We start from the raw sequence: 25,560 nt of genomic DNA on the forward strand, positions 1-25,560 counted from the left end.
ATATTAGTTATAAATTGTTTTTACTTATTAGCAAAATGTACACACCATGAAGTGAAATGAGGCTGTGACAGAGATGGGTATAGAGTATATTAGAATATTACTCTATATTAGTTATAAATTGTTTTTACTTATTAGCAAAAAACACATACCACTAAGAGAAAGGAGGCTGTCACACAGACTGTTAGTTATATAGAGAGTAAATTGGTTTTACTCTATATATATAGAGTAAATTGTTACCCCCTTACATACAGAGTAAATTGGTTTTACTTATTAGCAAAATGTACATACCATGAAGTGAAATGAGGCTGTGACAGAGATGGTTACTTATATATAATAAACTGTTTTTATATATATAGAGTAAGTTGTTACCCCCTTACATATAGAGTAAATTGTTTTTACTTATTAGCAAAATGCACACACCATGAAGAGAAAGGAGGCTGTGACAGAGATTGTTAGTTATATAGAGAGTAAATTGGTTTTACTCTATATATATAGAGTAAATTGTTACCCCTTACATACAGAGTAAATTGGTTTTACTTATTAGCAAAATGCACATACCACGAAGTGAAATGAGGCTGTGACAGAGATAGTTACATATATATAATAAACTGTTTTTACTCTATATATATAAATTGTTACCCCCTTACATACAGAGTAAACTGGTTTTACTTGTTACCAAAATGCACACACCATGAAGAGAAAATAGGCTCTGACAGAGATGGTTATAGAGTATATTAGAGTATTTCTCTATATTAGTTATAAATTGGTTTTACTTATCAGCCAATCACAGCCAAGCTGTGTCAAGGCTCTAGAAAGAGCCACAAGTTTTTCTTTAATAAGTTTCAGCCTTCTGTCTGTATCCTTTCAGTATTCTTTAGTAGAGTCTAGTATAGTATTCTTTAATGTATTATAGATGATAAAAAAATAAATTAGCCTTCCAAGAACACGGAGTCAGATCCATCACCCCTTCCCATGAGCAAATTCCAGAGTGCCGCTCTCTGCCAGGCACAGAGGCAAACTCAGAGCTCAGAGCAGGGGGGCTCTGAGGTTTTGGAGTGCTGAAGCCCCAGGGAAGGGCTGCAGGGTGAAGGGGCTGTTTGCTTTTTCTGCCCCAATAAGCTAATGAAGTTTGGGAGCAGTGCTGGCGGGACAGAAATTTCTTCACGCTACGCTGTCTGTTTGTGTTTGATTCATGTAAATCTTCCCAGGGCTGAGCACGCCCCGGGCTCCAGCTCCCCATGAACCAGCCCCAGTGCCACGTACAGACTGAGCAGGGCAAAACCAAGATCTCTATTTTAGTCCTTGCCATAAGCCCCAGAGAACTCCACCAAACTCATTTCTGGTGATTTGATTTGAATTATCCTCCTCATTAAATTCTCCTTTTTTTTCCCCCCCTTTCCCAAAATCACCAGGCCTATTAAAAAACCAAACTGCAGCAAACCACTTTAATAGATTAATAAGAGTTATTTTCTTTTGAGATGATTTTCTTTTTAGATTTCCTCAGTTCTCATGATCAAATTTTTTAGCCTGTCCAAGGGATGCTGGTCCCAACCATCATCTCCAAGCCACAACTGCAGCAAGGCTGCAATTACCCAGAAGACAGGAAGCCAAAGAAATCAACTCCAACCCTTCCATCTCCCTGCTCCATGCAATCATTTCCCAGCCAGAACTTGTATTTTCCATGCTGCTCCCTTTCCCAGTGGCATGCATTATCATTTTTGAAATAGCAGAGGGCTCCCTCTCATTGGTTCCTATTTTGAAAGGTTTGCCCAGCTCCTCAATTTTCTAGGAATTTCACAAATCAGAAAATGTCAGCTGTCCAGAAGAAAATGGTAACCAGAGGGAAGGAGAAAGCCAGGCCAGGATCAGCTCAGATCCTCACAGGAACATTCCTGTCCCAATCCTTGGGAAGCACAAGGGGAAGAATTGATCAATATTGGGCTTTTTAATCACTGTGGAATCACAGAGTTAATGAAACCAGGGGCTGAAAATCCCAGTCTATTATTCATGCCTGAGTGAGAATCACATGCACCAAGCAGCCTCTGCTGAGGGTGTCAAAACAGAGGTATTTTTAAACTTGGGTTGCAGTTTAAAATCCAGCATTTCCACATTTTTCTCCCTAATGCTCCTCATCATCAAGTGGAACACAGATGGGACAACCTGACAGACCAATAAACCTTCATTTACTAAAGGATATTTTGGTTAAAACATTGAAATTTCCCATTTCCTTCACTGTACAGAGCAAATTCACATTTCCCAGCTGCCTGCCTCAGTTTACCCTTACCACCAATGTAACACTGCAGGTTGCTTTACAATCATTAAAATACATAAAACATTATAGAGTATTATTTTATATATTTTATCTATTTATTTTTTATATTTATATATTTTATCTATTTATTTATGTCTTTTCTAGATGTGTTTGTAAATATAAATATACCTATACCTATAAATATAACCTACAAATATAAGTATATAATTATAATTATAAATACAAATATATGTTATATCCTTGCAAAAAACCCCCTCAAACTCATCCATTTTAAATTTTCATGCAAAATATTTAACTTGAAGCCATTAAAGTCAGTGAGGAGGAACCAGGAATACAAAAGGAACATGCTTCAAGGCTTTTAACTCAGAAGGGACATTGTCAATTCCCTGAAACATAACAATTCTGTTGCTGGCACGAGCACTTGGGGAAAGAAATGCATTTGTACCCTAAAACAAGCTGAAAAGGGTCAGAAATGGATAGTGCAGCTCCTCTTTGTCACAAAGGAGTCAAACAGACTTTGAAGAATCCAAATGAAATTTTAGTCCATCAGGAAAAACATTCACTATTTAAAAAAAAAGGACTTTAAGGCAGACTCATTATTTAACTGTTGTCTGCAATTTTTTTTTTTTTTTGCTTATGGAAATAATTAACTTTAAAAAATTAGAGGATTAATTTTTATTTCTATTTTATCAACAGTTTTTGGGGAGAAAGCAACACAAGACATCCCTTTCAAGTGCAAACCACCACAGCTGACAGGAAGCAGTGTGAAAACAAAAAAAGTTCAGGAATGGAAGCTCCTATCTTGCTTCCTACTCTGATTTCCCAGATTTCCTTCCCCCAGCACGCTCAGTCACAGGACATAATAAAAAAACAATTTGAAGGAGGGGAAAAACAATGACCATAAAAAGCAAGAAAGTCTGATGCAATCAGGTTTTTGGGAGAAATGAAGAGATAGCCAAGAAATGGCAAGGACTGGAAATGGAATTATCACTGTTAGAAATCCACGGGGATTTCTGCAGCCCTGGACAAGAGCAGGGAAGGAAGATAAGGAAAAAGTATGGGAAAAAATAAAAATTAAAAAAGAAATCTCTCCTAAGGACATGGGAAAGATGGAGTAGGAATAAGGAGTGATTTGGAGAGTTGGCTTTGCCTGTTTAGAAGAAAGAATAATAAAATTAATGCAAATTAGGTGTTTCTAAAGAATCACACAACTTCCAAGCCTCAACATCCTAAACAGCCAAACACTTCCCCATCTCTTTCCAATCTCCATCCTCTTTAAAAGGAACAGCAATTCTGGTCCCCAATATTTTGTATTGATTAAGGAATTCTCTCCTTGCAAAGCTCCTTTCCTGGTTCAATCCCAGTCTGTGCTACTCAGGCTGTGGTAACAACCCTCTTTAGAGAGTTGTCTTTGCCTATTCAGATCAAAAAATAAAATTAAATTTAATTAAAATTAAAATTAATAAAAATTAAGTGTTTCTAAAACATCACACAAGTTCCAAGCCTCAATACCCCAAAATTTTCCAATCTCTGTGCTCCATCCTCTTGACAAGGAACAGCAATTCTGGTCCCCAATATTTGGTATTGATTAAGGATTGCTCTCCTTGCAAAGTTCCTCTCCTGGTTCAACCCCAGCTCTGTGCTGCTCAGGCTGAGCTTTGGTACAGCCCTATTTAGAGGGTTGTCCTATTTACAATAAAGAATAATAAAATTTATGAAAATTATGTGTTTCTAAAGCATCACACAAGTTCCAAGCCTCAATACCCCAAAATTTTCCAATCTCTGTGCTCCATCCTCTTGAAAAGGAACAGAAATTCTGGTCCCCAATATTTTGTATTGATTAAGGAATTCTCTCCTCTACTTGTTCAATCCCAGCTCTGTGCTATGGTAACAACCCTCTTTAGAGAGTTGTCTTTGCCTATTCAGAACAAAAAATAATAAAATTAATAAAAATTAAGTGCTTTTAAAGCATACACAAGTTCCAAGCCTGAATATCCCAAAACTTTCCCATCTCTGTGCTCCATCCTCTTGACAAGGAACAGCAATTCTGGTCCCCAATATTGATTAAGGAATTCTCTCCTTGCAAAGCTCCTCTCCTGGTTCAACCCCAGCTCTGTGCTGCTCAGGCTGAGCTTTGGTACAGCCCTGTTTAGAGAGTTGTCTTTGCCTATTTACAATAAAGAATAATAAAATTAATGAAAATTATGTGTTTCTAAAGCATCACACAAGTGCCAAGCCTCAATATCCCAAAACTTTCCCATCTCTGTGCTCCATCCTCTTGACAAGGAACAGCAATTTTGGTATTGATTAAGGAATTCTCTCCTCCTTGCAAAGCTCCTCTCCTGGTCCAACCCCAGCTCTGTGCTGCTCAGGCTGGCCTTTGGTACAGCCCTGTTTAGAGGGTTGTCTTTGCCTATTTACAATAAAGAATAATAAAATTAATGAAAATTATGTGTTTCTAAAGCATCACACAAGTTCCAAGCCTCAATACCCCAAAACTTCCCAATCTCTGTGCTCCATCCTCTTTACAAGGAACAGAAATTCTGGTCCCCAATATTTGGTATTGATTAAGGAATTCTCTCCTCCACTTGTTGAACCCCAGCTCTGTGCTATGGTAACAACCCTCTTCAGAGAGTTGTCTTTGCCTATTCAGAACAAAAAATAATAAAATTAATAAAAATTAAGTGCTTTTAAAGCATACACAAGTTCCAAGCCTGAATATCCCAAAACTTTCCCATCTCTGTGCTCCATCCTCTTGACAAGGAACAGCAATTCTGGTATTGATTAAGGAATTCTCTCCTCCTTGCAAAGCTCCTCTCCTGGTCCAACCCCAGCTCAGTGCTGCTCAGGCTGGCCTTTGGTAAATACTGACACAGAATTTCCAGCCCTTTACCCCAGCAAGGAGCAGGCCTGGGAAAAGCAGAACTGCCCAGAACTCCCCCGAGCTGCCCAGGGTGGGAGGAGGAGCAGAGTCCCCACCCCTGGGGAAAGGATCCAGGAGGATCCAGCATCCCATCCTGCAGGCTGGGGCAGCCCTGCCAGCAAATCCTCAGCCTTCAGCTCCCCAGAGTCCCAGGATCTGTCTGGGATGTGGGAACTGCCCCTTCAAGTGTCCAAGGCCATGCTGGAGCAGCCTGGGATGGTGCAAGGTGTCCCTGCCCAGGGGACAAAATCACCTCAAAGGTCCCTCCAAACCCACCCCAGGCTGGGATTCCATCATGAGGCATTTGCAGCTTAGAGAGGCCAAGCCTCTCTCAGAATTTTTGGGAAGTTCAATCAGGTATGGATGAAAAAAATCTGTTATTGACAAAGAATTCCATACAGACACCAGCAGGACATGGGATAGATGGACACTGGCATTTTCAAGCAGTGAATCCTCAATATTATAACACATCACATCAATAAATAAAAAAACTCTCCAACACTTTTTATTAGCCCCAAAAATCACCAGTGAGAGAGTGGCTGCTGAGTTCCCCCACCAGAATATCCAAACACTCCTCAGAGTTTTACATTAGCACTGAATCCCCAATATTATAACACATCATGTCAATAAATAAAAAACTCTCCAACACTTTTTATTAGCCCTAAAAATCACCAGTGAGAGAGTGGCTGCTGAGTTCCCCCATCAGAATATGCAAATACTCCTCAGAGCTTTATATTAGCACTGAGTCCCCAACATTGTAACACATCACATCAATAAATAAACTTTCCAACACTTTTTATTAGCCCCAAAAATCACCAGTGAGAGAGTGGCTGCTGAGTTCCCCCACCAGAATATCCAAACACTCCTCAGAGTTTTACATTAGCACCGAATCCCCAATATTATAACACATCACATCAATAAATAAATAAACTTTCCAACATTTTTTATTAGCCCCAAAAATCACCAGTGAGAGAGTGGCTGCCCAGTTCCCCCATCAGAATATCCAAACACTCCTCACAGTTTTACATTAGCACTGACCCTCGTTCTCTCCCTTCTCTCTGGGCTCACAATGTTCATTTCTCTATTTTATATCAAGGAACAAAGTCCATCCCACACATCCTAAATAAACAGGAACTAGCAGAAGACTGATACGTTTTTGGTTTGATTTTTTTTTTTCCCAGAGAGAATGTGCAAATATAAAAGCAAAGACAAGAAGAAATGTAAGAACTCTGATCTATTTCAGCAAGGACTCCGAGTCCACCCAATGACCTCCACCTTTCAGACACATCTGAGACACACCTGAGTCTTTTCAAGCCTGAAAATCCCACCCTGCTCTGTCAGTACATCCCACAAAAAGCCATAAAGGTGTTACAGGCACAGAACTGCACTTGAATCAAGCATGGGGAATTTTATATTTTCTTTTCTCCATCAAAAAGAGAGTCTGTGTGTTGTCTCAAAACCTCTCATTGCTCTACAAGCAGCAAAGGACTAAGAAATTTTCTCTCTGGGTACTCTGGGTGTGTTTTCTGGAAAGCAGGAGACAACCTGCTGAAGAAATGAGTTAATATTTGATGTGAGTGTCCCAGCCATGCTGGGTTACATAAGAGGCAGTGGAAGTTAAAGACACAGCAGCTTCCTCCCAGGAATTTCTGCAAGTCAGAGGAGACAGCCTAGAGCAGATAAAAGAGGCATTTTCCAAACCCACTGCTTCACACAGACCCACCCTTCATCACCTCAGCTCCTTCAATTACTGGAACTTAGCTGGGAAAACAAAAACTGAGGCACAGAAACAGGAAATTGTTTTTGCAGTAAAAAAGGAGATGGACAATGGAAGTGGGAATGCTGCTCTGATCAGCCACTGTGCCTTACATCAGCACCAGGACTCCTTTTTTAAAAAAGAAGTGACACCTTGTGATGCACAGAAAATATCTCAGATATTTGGCACATTCAGCTTATTTGGGAAGGCAATGCACAGGCCAGAATCCCTGCAAACTTTAAATTTTCACAGCATTTTGCTGTGTAAGTCAAGCAAATGTTTTCAGGATGGAGATGAGAATGCCTTAAGAAAAACCCTCAATTTTTCAAGTGCAATCGTGGGCTGGAACAGCCCCTGAGTGAAACCTGAGGGCAGCACCTGCACCATGCCAGGGAAAATTCAAATTAAAGCTGGCACTTTAGAGGAAATAAAAGATTAAAGAGGAAATAAAAGATTAAATCCCATGCAGAAGTACTACCCACAAAGGAAACAGCAAAAGTGATTTAGGGGAGAAGCTGATCAAGTGAGTGGGTGGGAAAATCAACTTTCCTGCTGGAGATACAGCTCAGTTTATTACTGAGGATGATTCAGCACCCAAATCCTGTGCTCTGGACAAAACCATCTCCTGGGCTGCAGCAGCTGAGCCAAAAGCCCAGCTCAGCACAAGTCAGGATTAGACTGGCAAGCCAGCTTAGAGCCACTCATTACAGGCTGAGGCACAGCTGCCTGCTTTTAATGCAGGCTGCAGGAACCCTCAGCAAAGTGCTTTAAAATCAGCCCCAAAAAGAAAGAGAACACTGAATCATTAAAACTTTCAGCACAAAATCTTAACTCTGAGCATTTGCTGCTAATAGATATTACTGGAGTGATCCAAGCCAAGAAAAGAATTACAGAAAATTATCATTTTCAACTGTGTCACCCAACAAGCAGCTGAATGGTTTCTACAGACAGTAATTAAAAGAAGAAAGTTCTGGTACAAATATGGAAACTGATTAAAAGACAGCTGTGAAGTCTGCTAAATCTGTGATAAAAAAAATCAATCTGCACAGGCAAAACATTAAAGATCCCTTAGAAAGAGAACCCTCTTTCAGTTTCATTGTCTGGGCTGACTTCTGGCATAGGAAAACGAGTTCTATGGAGCTGCATTGAAAAGGTCACCGAGTTTCCTTCCTTGATCTTTTACCATGAACAATTTTAGAAGGCATTAAACATTTCAGAACAGCCTATCTAAACAAATTTTTGCTTATCCTGTCATTGAATTAAGTTCAACCAATTCCAGTAAGTCTGACCAAAAAATAAAGAAAAAAAAAAAGCCCCCCCCAAAGCAGCTCTAAAATGTAATATTTATGCCAGCCACTAAATGCAAACTTGAGTCCATGCCAAAACAGCATAAATTAGAAAAAAGTCATTATTCTATAGCTGACAATTTGAAAAGAGAGCAGTGAGAGCTGGGAAACTCCATTTGCTAAGGCAAAATCCATTTCATTCACAGCAAACTGAGCACAGTTGGGAAATCTGTGTCATAATTCAGAGAGAGAGAAAAAACACAGGACCAGTCCCACGGATTTAGCACTCAATACCTTGTTCTGCTTCACTCCAGGGCTGGGAATTGTCAGCAATAAATACTTCCAGGCCTATAAAACTCCATGAACTGCTCCCTATTTGTCTAGAAGCAGGGAGGGAGGGGCAGAGCTTCATTTCTTCTTTCCAAAGAATTTTGCAGGTCCTTTTTAATTCATCATAAATTTCATCCCAGCCCACTTCTACAGTACAAAACATAAACAGACTCCAGGACAGGATCAACATCAAAATGTTGACCCCAGAACAAGTCAGGGCTGGCTTTATCATTATTCCATCCCACACCTGCAGCTTCACAGACCCAAATTCAAAAAAGCAGGGAAGAAAAAGCCAAGTTAAAATGCAATTTAGCAATACCTGTACTCACAGCCCCGGCCTCTGAAAAGGCAGAAATCCATTTTTTAATGCATTAAAACACACTTTGATTTTCCCACTGCTTCAGTGCAACAAAAACCACACAAATTTAAAGTTGCCAGTGTTTCCAGGTACTGTTTGTGAGCCAAACACCAGTTTATGTCCCCCAAAATTCCCTTTATTTCTGATTTCTGACTCTGTCCTCCAGCCTATGGATAACCACAGCCTTTCCCAGGGCTCTCCCCCTCCCCTAAAGCCCAGCAGCAAGGGCACACACAGCGAGGGAAGGAAGGGCTCAAACCTTGCCAGGAAGTTTTATTGTTTAACTCCAATTTTATTGTTTAACTCCTGCATCTGCCCCTGGTTTGAGATTCCAAGGCAGGAAGGTTCACACAGCTCACTGCCCCTCCTCTGAGGGGCCTGGCAGCTGATTCACCTGGATTTTTTATTATTTACTCATTATTTGTACTGTGCTGGACACGAGGTGTTCCTGCCCCTCAGCAGGGCAGAAATCAGGGAAATTTTAACCCAGTGCCTGCTTTGCAGGTGACATTTGACCATCAAACAGACAACAGGAAATGTGAGAATTTCTGTTGGAGCAGAGCATGCACAGCTCACCTACACAAAGTTGAATTATCCATGAAATAAATCACAAAATGTTCTAATTTCTGTTTGAGCAGAGCATGCACAGCTCACCTACAGAAAGTTGAACTGTCCATAAAATAAATAACAAAGTGTGATCATTTCTGTTTGAGCAGAGCATGCACAGCTCACCTAGAGAAAGTTGAATTGTCCATGAAATAAATAACAAAATGTTCTAATTTCTGTTGGAGCAGAGCATGCACAGCTCACCTAGAGAAAGTTGAATTATCCATGAAATAAATCACAAAATGTTCTAATTTCTGTTTGAGCAGAGCATGCACAGCTCACCTACAGAAAGTTGAATTATCCATCAAATAAACAACAAAATGTTCTAATTTCTGTTGGAGCAGAGCATGCACAGCTCACCTAGAGAAAGTTGAATTGTCCATGAAATAAATCACAAAGTGTTAGAATTTCTGTTTGAGCAGAGCATGCACAGCTCACCTAGAGAAAGTTGAATTGTCCATGAAATAAATCACAAAATGTTCTAATTTCTGTTTGAGCAGAGCATGCACAGCTCACCTACAGAAAGTTGAATTATCCATGAAATAAACAACAAAATGTTCTAATTTCTGTTTGAGCAGAGCATGCACAGCTCACCTACAGAAAGTTGAATTGTCCATGAAATAAATGACAAAGTGTTCTAATTTCTGTTTGAGCAGAGCATGCACAGCTCACCCAGAGAAAGCTGAATTATCCATGAAATAAATAACAAAGTGTGATCATTTCTGTTTGAGCAGAGCATGCACAGCTCACCCAGAGAAAGCTGAATTATCCATGAAATAAATAACAAAGTGTGATCATTTCTGTTTGAGCAGAGCATGCACAGCTCACCTAGAGAAAGTTGAATTGTCCATGAAATAAATCACAAAATGTTCTAATTTCTGTTTGAGCAGAGCATGCACAGCTCACCTACAGAAAGTTGAATTATCCATGAAATAAATCACAAAATGTTCTAATTTCTGTTTGAGCAGAGCATGCACAGCTCACCTAGAGAAAGTTGAATTGTCCATGAAATAAACAACAAAATGTTCTAATTTCTGTTTGAGCAGAGCATGCACAGCTCACCTACAGAAAGTTGAATTATCCATGAAATAAACAACAAAATGTTCTAATTTCTGTTTGAGCAGAGCATGCACAGCTCACCTACAGAAAGTTGAATTGTCCATGAAATAAATGACAAAGTGTGATCATTTCTGTTGGAGCAGAGCATGCACAGCTCACCTACAGACAGCTGAGTGATGGTGGCTGTTGGCAGCTCGATCAGAGTCACCCATGCCTGAAGGAAACCCCAACCCTCTCCCTCTTTGCTGTGCTGGCAAACTCTAAATGCCCAAACAGCCTTTCCTTTCCAGTTTCCTCTGTATCAACCAGACATCCCCCATCAGCTGTCCCCAGCTCACAAAATGTTGTGTTAGCACCAGAACCAAGAGCTGAGCTTAAGGAACTGAGGTGGTCCCAGCTAGCACAGCTGCAAGAACCCTGTGTCACTGTCACATCTCCTGATAATCTTTCTGTCCAGGATTGTCTCCTGGGAAGCTGAGAAGCTTCAGAGAAAAATGAAAATAATAATTTATCTGTTTTGCTGCTTTAGAAGCAGTTTGGGCATTTTTCACTACCAGGTGATTGTTTCATTACTTTCTGCTGTGAATTGTTTTGACTTAAAGGACAAATGGGGCCAAGCTGGGACTCTGGAAAGAGTCAGGAGTTTTCATTTTTATCTTTTTAGCCTTAGTAGACTTTAGTATAGTATTTTTATATGATATTGTATTATAAAATAATAAATTTGCCTTCTAAGAACATGGAGTAGTATTCAGCATTCCTTCCTTCCTTCGTTGGGGGTCCCTGAAAATCCCACAAAGCTGTAAATGTAAAAATTGAGCCCTGGTCACCAGCAGAATGTCAGTGCTGAGTGCATGAATTTATTAAATATGTGAGGTCTTTAACACCCATGTGCTGTGCCACTCACAGCTGGACAAGATTCTCAGAAGTCACTGCAACGTGGTTTTGCCTTTTTTTGAGCACCTCCAGCCAATGCAACCTGGATTTAATTTTTTGAAGCAAGTTTTGCTGTTCTTTTGGACACAGCATTCTGGGTGTGTGCAAAAGGCACTCGTGTGGTCACTGAGCTCAAGGAACTGAGATGGTCCAAGCCAGCACAGCTGCAAGAACCCTGAAAATGTAAAAATTGAACCCTGAAAATGTAAAAATTGAACCCTGTAAATGTAAAAATTGAACCCTGTAAATGTAAAAATTGAGCCCTGGTCACAGCAGAACCTCAGTGCAGAGTGCATTAACCAAAGGGAAATGCAGTTTTCTCTCAGCTCACTGAGATAACTCCTCCCAAGGTATTTGCAGCAGGGAAAGCACCAGGATGCCAGAGAAGGGTTTTAATCTAAAGCAAACATCTCCACGTGATGTAGAGTGAGAGGGGGAGAGCCCAGGCAGCTCCTGGTCCTACAGACAGAATTCATCTGCTGCTGGGCATTTCCTCCTGCACACCTTCATGGAACTGGGGAACAGATCCAGGGATGCTGCCACCAACCTCAGCTCAGCTGAGAGAGAATTCCCTAAAATCCCAGCTATCTGAGAGGGCTCCTCGCTGTATTTTACATTTATTCTAATTTACTGCCACAGCAAAGTGATCCAAATCCAACTCAGAGGAGAAGATGAAGAGATTTTCACATTGAAATTTACAATTTAAATAAACAAATCACAGTCCTTGTGTGAAGTGCCCAGAGTCCCTTTGTGCTCATCCCCAAAACCAATTACAAACTGCCTTTTTTATTTACCAAAAAGAAAAAAAAAGAACAACAAACCCCACCGCATTATTTGCATGCTCTTTGTTATTTTTCTCCTTCTTTGAAATGCTCTTTTGGGGCAAGCTTTTTGATCTAAAAGGCATTTAATTAAACAAAAAGGATAAAAGAAAGGAAAAGCCTAAATCCCTATATACACTCTACAGCAACATTTATTTGGGGGAAATATATTCCACAAAATTATATATATCATATATATTCCCAGGGATTGTGCCTGCATTACCAGGACCAGAACACAGCCAGATTCCCCAATTAAAAAAAAAAAAAAAAACAGAAACCAACTTATTTCAAGTGTAAACTTTAAGTTCCTTGAGACCTTTGCTGATGAAATGCCATCAGCATCCCAAGAATCAATCTGGAGATGGGAAGGAGCCATTTTCTCTGGATATGGAGAGTGACAGATGGAGCAAAGCATGTTCAGCAGATCTGGAGTTGCTGTGATGTTCCTGTGAGGAGGCTCAGCTGAGCCACCTCCCAGGAGCTGGGATGATTATAAAAACAGATATACATTTTAAAAATTAAATATTTAAAAAATTTTAAAAAATCAAAGAAGGGAGTGGGAAGGGACAGGTTCTTTTCAGCTGGCTGAAATCCAGGGAGAGGATTTAGAGTTTTCCAAGCAGCCCAAAACTGCTGCAAAGCTGTTTGCTCTCCCCCCACCCCCAGCTAAGTTGAATTCTCTGCTTCTGGGAGAGGGAAGAGCCTCCCCCAGGATGCCTGAGCAGCACCCAGGGACTGTCCCCTCCTGCTGACCCCCAGGCAGGCAATGAAAACCTAAAAATAATGAATGAAAACATGAAATGAAAACCCAAAAAAGGGTTTTCCTGCCCTAAACCTGGGGCTGTGCCTGGATGAGCAGGGCCAGGAGCCCCAGGGACAGAAGGGAGGCCAAGGTGAGGGAGGGGTGGGCAGGTGCAGACCCCAAAAAGCACTGCTGGGTGTCCCAGGGAGGAGAGAGCTGGCAGTGAGCCTGCTGGAAGGGAAAGGGAGAGCAGGTCAGGCTTTGCTGTGCCATACATTCAGCTGAAGCTGCACTGGTTAACATCCAAAGTAAACACCACTGCAGCATTTACAGCCAGCACCAACATTCCTGCAGCTTTCCAGACTGCAAGAAACATGGGCTTGCCTTTTTTCCCCCTCACTATTTCATTCTCACAGAAATTTCCATAACGTGAGTGACCTGAGTGTAAAACCTGGGGCTTCCAGTTGTTCTCAAAGGGGCAAATCATATTTACCAATTCCCTGAATTATCAAACTCTCACACCAAATCACCCAGCAATGAAATACCTAAAGAGATCAATATCAGATATCAGAAAGACATACTGCAAGAAACACGTGCTTGCCTTTTTTTTTGCCCCCTTTTTCCCCTCACTATTTCATTCTCACAGAAATTTCCATAACATGAGTGACCTGAGGGTAAAACTTGGGGCTTCCAGTTGTTCTCAAAGGGGCAAATCATATTTACCAATTCCCTGAATTATCAAACTCTCACACCAAATCACCCAGCAATGAAATACCTAAAGAGATCAATATCAGATATCAGAAAGACATACTGCAGGAAACATGTGCTTGCCTTTTTTCCCATCACTATTTCATTCTTACAGCAATTTCCATAACGTGAGTGACCTGAGGGTAAAACTTGGGGCTTCCAGTTGTCCTCAAAGGGGCTGCTGTGCTTGGCAACCAATATTTAACAACTTCAGAATTATCAAACTCACACCAAATCACCCAGCAATGAAATACCTAAAGAGATCAATATCAGATCAGAAAGAGATACTGCAAGAAACACGTGCTTGCCTTTTTTTTTCCTCCCTTTTTCCCCTCACTATTTCATTCTCACAGAAATTTCCATAACGTGAGTGACCTGAGTGTAAAACCTGGGGCTTCCAGTTGTCCTCAAAGGGGCTGCTGTGCTTGGCAACCAATATTTAACAATTCCAGAATTATCAAACTCTCACACCAAATCACCCAGCAATGAAATACCTAAAGAGATCAATATCAGATCAGAAAGACATACTGCACGAAACACGTGCTTGCCTTTTTTTTTCCCCCCTTTTTCCCCTCACTATTTCATTCTCACAGAAATTTCCATAACGTGAGTGACCTGAGGGTAAAACTTGGGGCTTCCAGTTGTCCTCAAAGGGGCAAATCATATTTACCAATTCCCTGAATTATCAAACTCTCACACCAAATCACCCAGCAATGAAATATATAAAGAGATCAATATCAGATATCAGAAAGACATACTGCAGGAAACACGTGCTTGCCTTTTTTCTCCCTCACTATTTCATTCTTACAGAAATTTCCATAACGTGAGTGACCTGAGGGTAAAACTTGGGGCTTCCAGTTGTCCTCAAAGGGGCTGCTGTGCTTGGCAACCAATATTTAACAATTCCAGAATTATCAAACTCTCACACCAAATCACCCAGCAATGAAATACCTAAAGAGATCAATATCAGATATCAGAAAGACATACTGCACGAAACACGTGCTTGCCTTTTTTTTTCCCCCCTTTTTCCCCTCACTATTTCATTCTCACAGAAATTTCCATAACGGGAGTGACCTGAGGGTAAAACTTGGGGCTTCCAGTTGTTCTCAAAGGGGCAAATCATATTTACCAATTCCCTGAATTATCAAACTCTCACACCAAATCACCCAGCAATGAAATACCTAAAGAGATCAATATCAGATATCAGAAAGACATACTGCAAGAAACACGTGCTTGCCTTTTTTCCCATCACTATTTCATTCTCACAGAAATTTCCATAACGTGAGTGACCTGAGGGTAAAACTTGGGGCTTCCAGTTGTCCTCAAAGGGACAAATCATATTCACCAACTCCCAGTATGATACCAAATCACCCAGCACTGAAGTATCTAAATCTAGAGATCAGATATCTAGGTAGATAATCCAGATATTTCTAGGGAGTAATGATCTAGAGAGCTCTGCTCTTTTGGATCATTATTTCGGAATTATTGCAAGGTGTTTGCCTTTACATTATTTCTGAATTATTGCAAGGTGTTTGCCTTTACATTATTTCTGAATTATTGCAAGCTGTTTGCCTTTACTGCTGATGGCTCAGGGCAGAGCAGCACCTGCACAGGTGCTCCTCTGGGCACCCTACAGCCTTTAACATCCTCCCAGCACAGCAAACCCCACAGGAACTGCAGAGGGCTCTGGGCAGGATCCCAGAGCACCTTCCTGGGGCAGAGCCACCGAGGCTGCTGGTGTGCTCAAATCAGATCTGTGCCCACAGGAACCACTTCCCCTCCCCAGACCACAGGGCAAACCACAGCCCATCATCTGGTGCCTCCTGACAGGCTGCAGGAACAAACTGCCAGCTGCACTCCAGCACCAGGAGATCTCTTTTATCCTTGGCACGCCAAGAGTCCCCCCACCCTCACATTTAGGAAGCCCACATGATATAAATTCACTCTCCTCCACTGCAGTTCCCCCTGGATATTTGCCAGAGCTGATGCTGCTGCCTCAGCCAGGACAGAGTCTGCAGCAGCAGCAGCAGGGAAAATCCCTCTTTTCAATCCCCAGAACAGCAGCTCGCTTTTGGCTGAGGTCACTGCCTCATTTAGGACACCATAATAATTATAATTTAAAAAAATATAATAATCCTATTGACACAGAGCAGAAAACAACGTTGTGAGCAGCAGCTCTGGAAGAAGAACAGGAATTTTCAGGACACAGCTCAGACACTGTCACAGAAAGAAGAACAGGAATTTTCAGGACACAGCTCAGACACTGTCACAGAAAGAAGAACAGGAATTTTCAGGACACAGCTCAGACTGCCACAGGGGAGCTGCTGCCACCCCGAGCAGCCTCCTCCAGAGCCAGCTGGGCACTGCCAGGCTCTGAAGGGGTTCCTCCAGTCCTGCCCAACACCCTGAGCTCCAGCTCTGCCTTGTCAGGCCTTTCTGCCCTCCCTGAGCAGCTCCTGGCCCTGGGGCTGCCGTGTGCTCCAGAGCACGGGGCAGGCAGGAAACCTCTCTCCTGTCTGGCTGCTGCCACCTGCTCTCCCATTTCTCTCCCTCTCACTCACTTCCTATTGATTTCTCCTGTCTTGCACTGCAGCTTTTTCCTATTTCCTCTCTCTGCTGGCTCGGGATGGCTTCCCTCCCTGACTTCTCTCCCTTTCCACGTTGTCCATCCCTGTTCTGGCAGCAGAACCCTCTCTCTGCTCTGGGCACAGCAGAGAGGCAGCAGTGCCTCTGTGGCACGGAGCACTCGGAGGAGACGCCTTGTCTGAAGTGCTGCCAAGAAGCTGCACCAACAGCCACTATCATAACAGGCTAAAAAAGACTTTCAAGCAGCCATCAGATGCTTCAGGTGAGCCTGCAGGTTGAAGCTTGCATGTTTATGGGAGTGGTGGACTCCCAGTCCTTCGCCTGTCTCACATCAGTCTGGGGCTTTATTAAACACATGGGGTTTTTCCTCCACACTGGGAAATGCTTGCTCAGGTCAAGCCAGGTCCCACCTAAGTTTTCCAGCCCCTCTCCAGCACTGCAGCTCACTCTAGAAAAGAGTGTTGAACTCTTCTTAGGTTACTGATTCCACCTGGGAGGTCACCCAGGGCTGCAGGTGACAGCACAAACCAGGATTCACCACCTGCAAATAAACTCAGGAGCAGCTTCTCACACAGACAAGGGTCAATTGTGCTGCTGCTCACAGGTTCAGTGAGGAACAGCACCTGAACAAAACTCAGACTCCCACCAAAATCCCTGAAAATTTCCAAAACACATTTCAGGAGTAAAACCTGAGTTTGAGTTTTGCCCTTGCAGCCAACTGAGAGCAACCAAGAGCTGCCAGAACATGGAGATTCTCTCTTGGGTTTTTTAACATTTCAACTTCTTTGTAGCATCAAGAGAGGCCCTGCTGCATAATTCACACGGTTCAACTTTTACCCAGCCCTCTCCCTGGCCATGAAAGGTTTATTTTTGGGAAGAGCTGAGCCCCAGTGCCACTTGTGACCATGCCCCTCCTGCCAGGCCAGCTGACAGCACCCCAGGGACGGACAGGACCATGACCCACACCACACCAGAATCATTCCAAGTACAGAAACCTGTGCTGTGATCTTTCCCAGTGCCACAGCAATTCCATGAAACCCTTTTGCCACTGAACATCCCAGCCCAGACCTTTCAGCCTTGTCAAAACAGAGCTTCAAATAGCCCTGCAGGATCACATCGAGGTGTTTGCCAACAAATGTAAACAGCCACGTTTCTGATTTACCATCGGGCTGCAAGAAAGGGTTCCTGCCCGTGGGCCTCAGAAGCCAAACAGACACAACACTGAGAATCCTCAAGGAAAGGATGCAGGGTGATAACAAAACATGCCGACGATTTGTGAATGTCACAGGCTGAACGCTGTTTGTTTGGCTTTTGCTATTTATACTTATGCTTACATTTGAAGCATAAGGACGCTGTTTTTTCCTGTCATTTTAATGTATTTATTTTTACATGTTTTCTTTTCAAAGAAAAATGAGTAAACGTTGCTTCTTCCTGTCTTTTTCTAAGCGTGCTGTTGCTATTTTGTATGTATCCTGTCTTGTATTTTATCCCTTTTGCATTCTTGATCAAACACTGCACATTTTACATCCCTTTTCATTTTACTGATTCCCTTGCTGCTGCTTCTCCTGTCTTTATTTTAAGCCCTCTGATGTTGAGATATTACCAACATCCAGGCTCCTGACCCTTTGTTTAATCAAGCTGAGACATGAACTAAGACTTCTATTCTTTAAACCTAATAATTATCCAGAGCAGGGCCACAGAACACAGCATCACCTACCTGAAAATACGCATTTAAATCTATTTTCTCTTAGTGCTATTGACATCTCTCACACAGGAAAATCTGCTTATCTCAAAGCAGATAAAATATCAGAGGGAGTGCTTAGGCAGAGGAATATCAGGAATGCTCCAAGAAGCATTTTTACAGCAATATATCCACTAGGAACACGAGGATAATACAAATGGAATTCATTAATAAACCTCCAACTGCTAATTTTCAGAGGGAAGGAAGAGGTATTCAGGGAGAAACCTGGAGGATAAAGGCTCAAGGCAGGAGGCTGAGCTTATCTTCCAAGCAGCACAGCCAGCATATCTCCCTGGTGACCCCAAGGACCACCTCGAGGAGGAGTGGAGAATTCAGACTCCAGAGCAAAGCAAACACTGCTCCTCTCTGAGACACCCTGCAGGACTGCAAACTGCACACAGGGCTGCCCAGGTGGGGGTGAGGATTCTAACCAGGAGAGATAAAGGATATTGCTCAAAAGACTGCAGGAAAAATGGGAAAGCACCAGTTCATGTCAAAATTCCTGATGGTTGTACTCCAAAGCTTCCTGGGAAAACAGAAGCTGTCACTGAAGCTGCTCAAATTCTTTAGGCACAAATTCACAGGGAGACCCCACTGCAGGAAAGAACCAAATAATCCTGGTGTCTAGCCATGAAATATGGAAAATACCAGGAATCCTGGTGTCTAGCCATGAAATATGGAAAATACCAGGAATCCTGGTGTCTAGCCATGAAATATGGAAAACACCAGGTACAGGTGTGTGTCCCACCTTCCCCAGGCAAATTCACCAACGCTCCCTCCTACAGCCTTGGGATGCACTGCTGAAATCTCCAGTGCCTAAATCACCACTTCTGCAATAAAACACCACTTCCACACTAACCACTACTTCTACAAAACCATCACTTGTACAACGAGGTCCAGAGCAGTTGTGAGAGGGAACAGAGGACTCTTTGATTTCCAGCAGGACAACTGTGCTCACTGCTGTCACCCTCCAGGACCAAGGATCTCCTCCCACACAGGTCATGGAAGTCAAAGGACACCAGTGAACACCCACAAACCCCACCAGTGACCTCAGCAAACTCCAAGGGCAAGCTGCACTTTCCTTCTCAAGCTAGGACAGCACTGAGACTTTTTTTTTTGTTTGTTTTTTGCTGCTAAATTCCTGTAGACGTGGACCGGACTTTTGAAAATCTAAAATTGAAGGAGCCAACATCCCAGTCCCTTTCAGATCCCTCCATCTGAAATGTTAAAATGCCATTAACAGGAGGTCTGTGCACAGGGAGAATGATACAATTGGGCTCACAGATGAAATATCATTCCTGCCTCCACCCAAATAATCACAACGCCCACAGCTCTACTCAAAACTAGAAAATCAAGCTCACCTCAGCTGCTGTCTCCAGTAAAAGCCCTAATAAACTATGCAACATCAAGTGGTAGCATTTGTGTCCCAGCCAGCAGCAAACACCCCAGACAGTCTGCCATCCTCTCTTCTGCCAGCCCCAGGGACAGCAGCATAAAACAGGGATTTATGCACAGACTCTGTCAACTGCTAATTTCCAAACACAGCCAAGGCACAATGATGAAAAGCCCCACTCAAAGGCTATTATTCTTTTTAATCCTTAGATGCCATGCTGCAGCCCATTTTCCATAAATACTGGATTTTACTAACTCTACTAATTTAAAAAATGCATGGCAATATCTAACTAGTCAGTAACACTAAGGTGTGACTTTCTGGGCAGTTCTGGAAGAAATAAACCTGCTGGAAGAAATAAAACCCTTTTTTCCAAGAAATCCCAATTCCTACAGGGACTTCCAAAAAGCCAGAGACAGGGAAAGTGCATCTAAGGCAGATAAGAAACAATTAGAGTCTATTTTAATACCAAGTCAGGAGCAAATCACCAATTAAAACTTCTCAAGGGTAATTATGTGTAAATTCTACCTCTGCTGTTTTCCAATCATAGCAACAGAAACTACAGCAGGGTTATAAATAAAACTCATTTGCAAGCAACTGCAGAGAAGAGTCACCAGTTCCTCAGCGAGGTCCTGCAAAAAGCAAGAGCCTCCTTTCTTTTATTGGCCTTTAATAAACAGAAAGAAACATAAAGCAAGTCCTGCAGCCGTGCCATTGCTCAACCCTGAAGTGTGTTTGGAACGGCGACAGGAAGAAAAATACAGTTAACTCTGAGAGGGGAAAAAAATTAATGGCACACAAATGTTTCTTCAGTGTCATAACAGGATACAGCCGAGCTCGGGCCGGCCTTTGGTGGCCAAGCAGAGGCTGGAAATGGCCGAATTTCAGAATTCCAGCCTGGCCCCAGCGTGGCCTTGGGAAGAATAAAGGCCTTATCTCACTCGGCCATGCACAGCACACAGCAACGCCCAGGGCTGGCCAGGAGAGCTCCAGAGGCAGGGAATGTGGGCACACTGCAGCAGCAACAGGAAAACTCCTCCAACAAACCCTGCCCAGCTGCTGCCACCCCTCAGCTGGTCACAGATGGACTCAAGTCTGCAATCCTCCCACTAAAAACAGCATCCCGCAACAAAAATCCAACCCGGCACCAGTGAGGGGCCAAAAATTGATTTTTTTTCAGGTTAAAAGAGATGGGAAGTCTCACCTAAACGCAGAGCTGGATGAAGCTCAGTCACCTGACTGATTTTAGATACCTTTAGGATAAGAAAGGCCCCCTGGATGTGCAGATTTCCTTCCACTAACGATCAAGTCGAGCCAGATGAGCAGCTCAGGGATGTCTACCTCCAAGGGTTCCTAAGCTCAGCAAGATAAATGCCACCTCAGGAGGCCTCTGAACAAATACAGCAGAGCTAAGGGAGGATTACATTAAGAGGGTGTAAATGTTTACAAACATAAAGGAGCAGAGCAATAAGGCTGGAGATGAAGAGTTTGATATGCTCCAAGGGGCACCAAGAATATGAAAAAAAAAAAAAAAAAAGCAGCTGACAAAGTAAAAGAACATCCTGAGGGAAAGAAGGGGAAGTTAAATCAGTGTTTAACTCCCTCAAATCACCAGCAGCCGTGCAAGGCACCAGGGCTCTCCTGGAGAACGCTCTGCTGATGTGTTTTTAAGCCTCAGTGCTCTTCAGGAGATAATTTTCTGTCTGCCTGCACCCTTTAGGGGCTCCCCCAAATGCTGCTGGGGAGCAGTGTGTGTCAGGAGCTCCTCCACCAACAGAACAGCCAGGACACTCTCAGGAGCCTCAACATCAGCTCAGCCTTTTTTGTTTCATGCCTGATATCCCCCACTCCCCCAGGCACTCATTTCCCTCCAGACTGAAGGCACTTGAAGAAAAAGACACCAGAAATCGATGCTGCTTTGGGAGTTCTGATAACAGAACCTGAGCATGAGCACTCCCAAAACCAGCTGGGTTAAGGATTGGTCCACAGAGAGGATGAGCCCAGACACACTCAGATATGAACTGGCCTGACTGCGTTTCAGCAGTGCCAGACACTAAAACCCATTCAACTTTCCTGGGAAAGAGAGCAAAAATAAAAGAAGAAGGGAAAAAAAAATAGAGGGGGACTTAATAAAAACATCATTTATCATCCTGGCTCCAGAACAGCATTAGAAATGGCCATTCATGCACTCCTAATGTATTCACTTAATGGTAATCATGACATCATCAAGAGATATAAAATATGTCAAGGATGAGAAGTGCAGCCTGCACGAGGGAAATGTGACAGCTGTCACATCACTGCCACCTTAAACTGCAGGGGTACCCAAGGAAATATCTGCTGTGTCTAACGTGGATTTAGGCAGCTCTGTATATGCAAAATGCAAATATGTCAAGCTAATATGGAGAAAAATCCAGGCCCAAGCTACCCTAGGATATCCTAATACCATCTGGCATGGATGCAAGCTGGGTTTTCCTGGTTTAAGGCAATTCCCATCTCAATCCCACCAAGGAAGGTGACTGACAAACACAAAGAATTGAACATGTCAGATGATTTATACCACGCAGATCTAATGACAGTGGAAGCACCAATATTATTTCTCTTGCACCTGCTTTGCATTCTGAGCTTTAGAGGCAGCTTGAAAGAGGCAACAGAGACTCCCTGGGCCTGAAGGGACGGGGAATATTCTGTAGGGACAAGATCAAAACCCATCCTCTCCAAATCCTGCACAATGCTGGGGATGGAGAGGAATGGCAGAGATGGGAACAAACACCACCACCAGCTCTGGCCTTCTGCTGAAAGGTTCAGCCAGGGAATAAATCAGAGACTCACCAGAGAACCCCAGAATGGTTTGGGCTGGGAGGAACCTTAAATCCCAACTCATTCCCATCCCCCTGCCATGGGCAGGGACACCCTCCACCACCCCAGGGTGCTCCAGCCTTGGACACTTCCAGGGATCACAGCTGCTCTGGGCACCCTCTCACCATCCTCACAGGAACAATTTTGTCCAAATGACCAATCCAACCCTGCTCTGAGTTTGAAAACATTCCCCCTTGTCCTGTCACTCCAGGTCTACTAAAATCATCCCTCTCCATCTTCCTTGTAGGCTCCTTCAGGTCCTGGCAGGCCACAATGAGGTCACCCCAAAGCTTCTCCTCTCCTGGCAGAACCATGACCATGACTTTGTACCCCAGAGCTGGGGCTGCTTCAGGCCAGAGGTGAAAAACAGGGACAAGAAAAGTTCCCCCACATTCCCCCAGAAATGCCAGGGTTGTGGAGACAGCTCCTCACCTGACACTAAAAGCCTTTTGATCCAAAACCCTAATGGAACACCAAACAGAAACATCCTCCTGACATGACTGAGAGCAAAAGGAAATGAGACTTTTTTTTATTAGGCTGCTCCGATTCAATAATGGAAAGTATTTTGTTTTACTAACAAGCAAATTAAATTCCCTGTTCTCGTGTTTTTCTTTTCCATGCATCACTCAGCTGCTCCTCGGGATGAAAATCCTGTCATTCTTTTTGATATCATGCAACTGCCACAAGACATATGGCCTGAAGTACGGAACCAAATCCTCACAAATCCACTGAAATGCCTTTTCACTGTCACTGCCTTGCCTGCTACAGAGAAAAACACCCTGCAACTCAAGAATCCTTCACGCACTGCAAAAAGAGAAAATTCTGCTAGGACAAACCACAAAATTAATTGCCAAGACTGAATACTGTGTGAAAAGTTGTAAACACCGATTGTAGACAAGGCTGAGCTGTCCCAGAGCCCTTTGGACTGTGCTGTGAGGACCTGTGGAGTCACAGAAAGGCCCGGGTTTAGGTGAGAACCACACTCAGTCTCTCTCCTGCCCACACCTGGAGCCTAACCTTGGTTGAGCTCAGGCACCCAAAGCATCACTGCCCCACCCCAGCCCCAGCTTCGCTGCTGTGCCACAACTGCTTGGTCAGGAAAGGCCTTGGCCACACACATTCACACCTTAACCACCAAAGAGCCACGATAAAGACCCGATAAAACACATTAAATGGGTTTTAGAGCATACAGTGTCAAAAAAAGGTATCTTTTCTTCTCCTCAAAAAAAAATCTGAAGACACTCATTCCACTCATTCGTATGTTAAAATGTTTCCTGCTCGACTTTTTTTTGTCACATTTTTTTCCTTCCCTCTGAAGCACCCAAGCACAAACAAGAGAACTCCAGAGGTAACGAGAGGCACCTGCAGAGCAGCCCAGAGGCCTGAGCAGGTATCTAAAGGCAGGTTCCTGCTAAGGTAGACACCAGCAGACATTCCTGCTTGTCAACTATCCCTCCTGCCCTCACCTGGAGTGACCTCTCCGCAGTACTTGACCCAAGGAGACCCAAGTGCATCCTCAGCACTCCCTCCGAGCTCAGGTGTGAGCTGGGTACTGAATTCTGGCTGCTCCATCCCCTTGCAGGAACCCTGCTCTCGGTGCTCCCCGCAGCACCAGCCCCTCCTGGGAGCTGAATTACCACCCTGGCTCCTACAAAGTCAGCCTGGCAGGCCTGAAAGCTGCTGGACTTGAAATACTCCAGTTTCAAAGTTAACCCAGTTGCTTTGACAGTCAAGACAGCCTCGGTTCCCAGAACCCGTGATTTAATCCTGCTTTTCTGATCCTGTCACTGAAGCCAGAACACAAAGTACGTGAGCTCTGCGAATATTCACACTTCAAAAAAAGAAAGAAAAAAAAAATCAAGAAATCTCATTTTATACTGACCTGTCCGTGATTGTGGACTGTGTGCCACTCATTGGAGCCTTTGGCAAGAAGTCGTATTATCCAATTTACATTTTACTCTTATTGCAGGAATACGAACGAGGCTTTGCCCCTTACATGCACCGAGGTTCAGGATCCAGCCTTGCTCCAGAAGAGGCATGCACAGAGGACAAACTCAGTTCAAGGGCAGGAGAAAGGAACAAAAAAATAAAACAAAACAAAAACCAAACCAAATCCAAAACAACTCCAAAACTCTTCTTTGCAGTCACCCAGAATATCCAAACCACGGAAGTGGGGCGTGGGGGATAAAGGAAAAAAAAAAAAAAAAACTCCAGCAAGAAAAAAACTCCAACAACACCACCAAGAAACAACAAAACAATCTCGGTGGACTCGGGGGGAAAAAAGAACAGCTTCGCAGAGGCGGCCGGTGCTGCCCGGCGCGGGGGGCCCGTGCCCGGCCCCGCCGGGGCTCAGGGGCTGCGCTCGGGGGGCGGGCGGCGCTCCCCGCCCGCGGCCGGGCCCATCCCCGCTGCCCGCCCGCCCCGACCCCCGCCCGTGCTGCGCCCGCAGGGGGTCGGGCAGGGCGGCCGCCTCTAGGCCCGGGGCTCCATCCCCCGCCGCTCCGCCTCTCGCTCCGGCCCGGGACCCAGCGGGGCGCTGCGGGCTGGCTCCGCTCCGCTCTGCTCCGCTCTCCACTCCGGGGCCGAGTCCCGCCGCGCTGCCGGCCCCGCTGCGCTGCTCTCCCGGCCCGGTGGCGGCCCCGCTGCGCTGCTCTCCCGGCCCGGTGGCGGCCCCGCTGCGCTGCTCTCCCGGCCCGGTGGCGGCCCCGCTGCGCTGCTCTCCCGGCCCGGTGGCGGCCCCGCTGCGCTGCTCTCCCGGCCCGGTGGCGGCCCCGCTGCGCTGCTGGGAGAGGCGGGAGCGGCGCGTCCGGGGGAGCCTGCGCCGAGCCGGGCTCGCCCCTCCCGGCGCCTCCGGGGGGCTCGTACCTCCGGCCGCTCCGCCCCGCCGCCGGATCCCTCCGCCGGCCGCCCTCCTCTTCCTCCTCTTCCTCCTCCCTCTCTTTTCCTTCTCGTCTTTCCCCTCCTTCTCCTCCTCCCCCGTCTCTTCCCCCCCTGCTCCTCCCTCGCAGCCCTTCCCCCGGTCCCTGCCGAGGCCTTTCCCCTTCGGGAAGCGTTTTCCTGACCCGCGGGGTGTTTCCTTCTCTTCCCGTCTCCGCTCGGTCGCAGCCGCTCCTCCCTCACCCCGTGTCCCTGCCGAACAGCTTTCCATCCCCCC

The 25,560-nt window shown here is 44.4% G+C and overlaps 1 protein-coding gene across 2 annotated transcripts in view; it reads right to left on the reverse strand.

The window, feature by feature from the left end:
• ARHGEF12 (Rho guanine nucleotide exchange factor 12) overlaps positions 1 to 24,780 on the reverse strand; it is a 96,988-nt gene extending 72,208 nt beyond the window's left edge. For both annotated transcript variants that reach the window (XM_059867369.1, XM_059867368.1), the window contains exon 1: positions 24,289 to 24,780. In XM_059867369.1, the coding sequence (XP_059723352.1) occupies positions 24,289 to 24,320 (32 nt within the window). In that variant the 5' untranslated portion in view covers positions 24,321 to 24,780. The remainder of the gene's footprint in view (positions 1 to 24,288) is intronic.
• Positions 24,781 to 25,560: the final 780 nt, after the last annotated feature.

The sequence above is a fragment of the Haemorhous mexicanus genome, chromosome 24, assembly GCF_027477595.1.
Source record: "Haemorhous mexicanus isolate bHaeMex1 chromosome 24, bHaeMex1.pri, whole genome shotgun sequence".
Lineage (NCBI taxonomy): Eukaryota > Metazoa > Chordata > Aves > Passeriformes > Fringillidae > Haemorhous > Haemorhous mexicanus.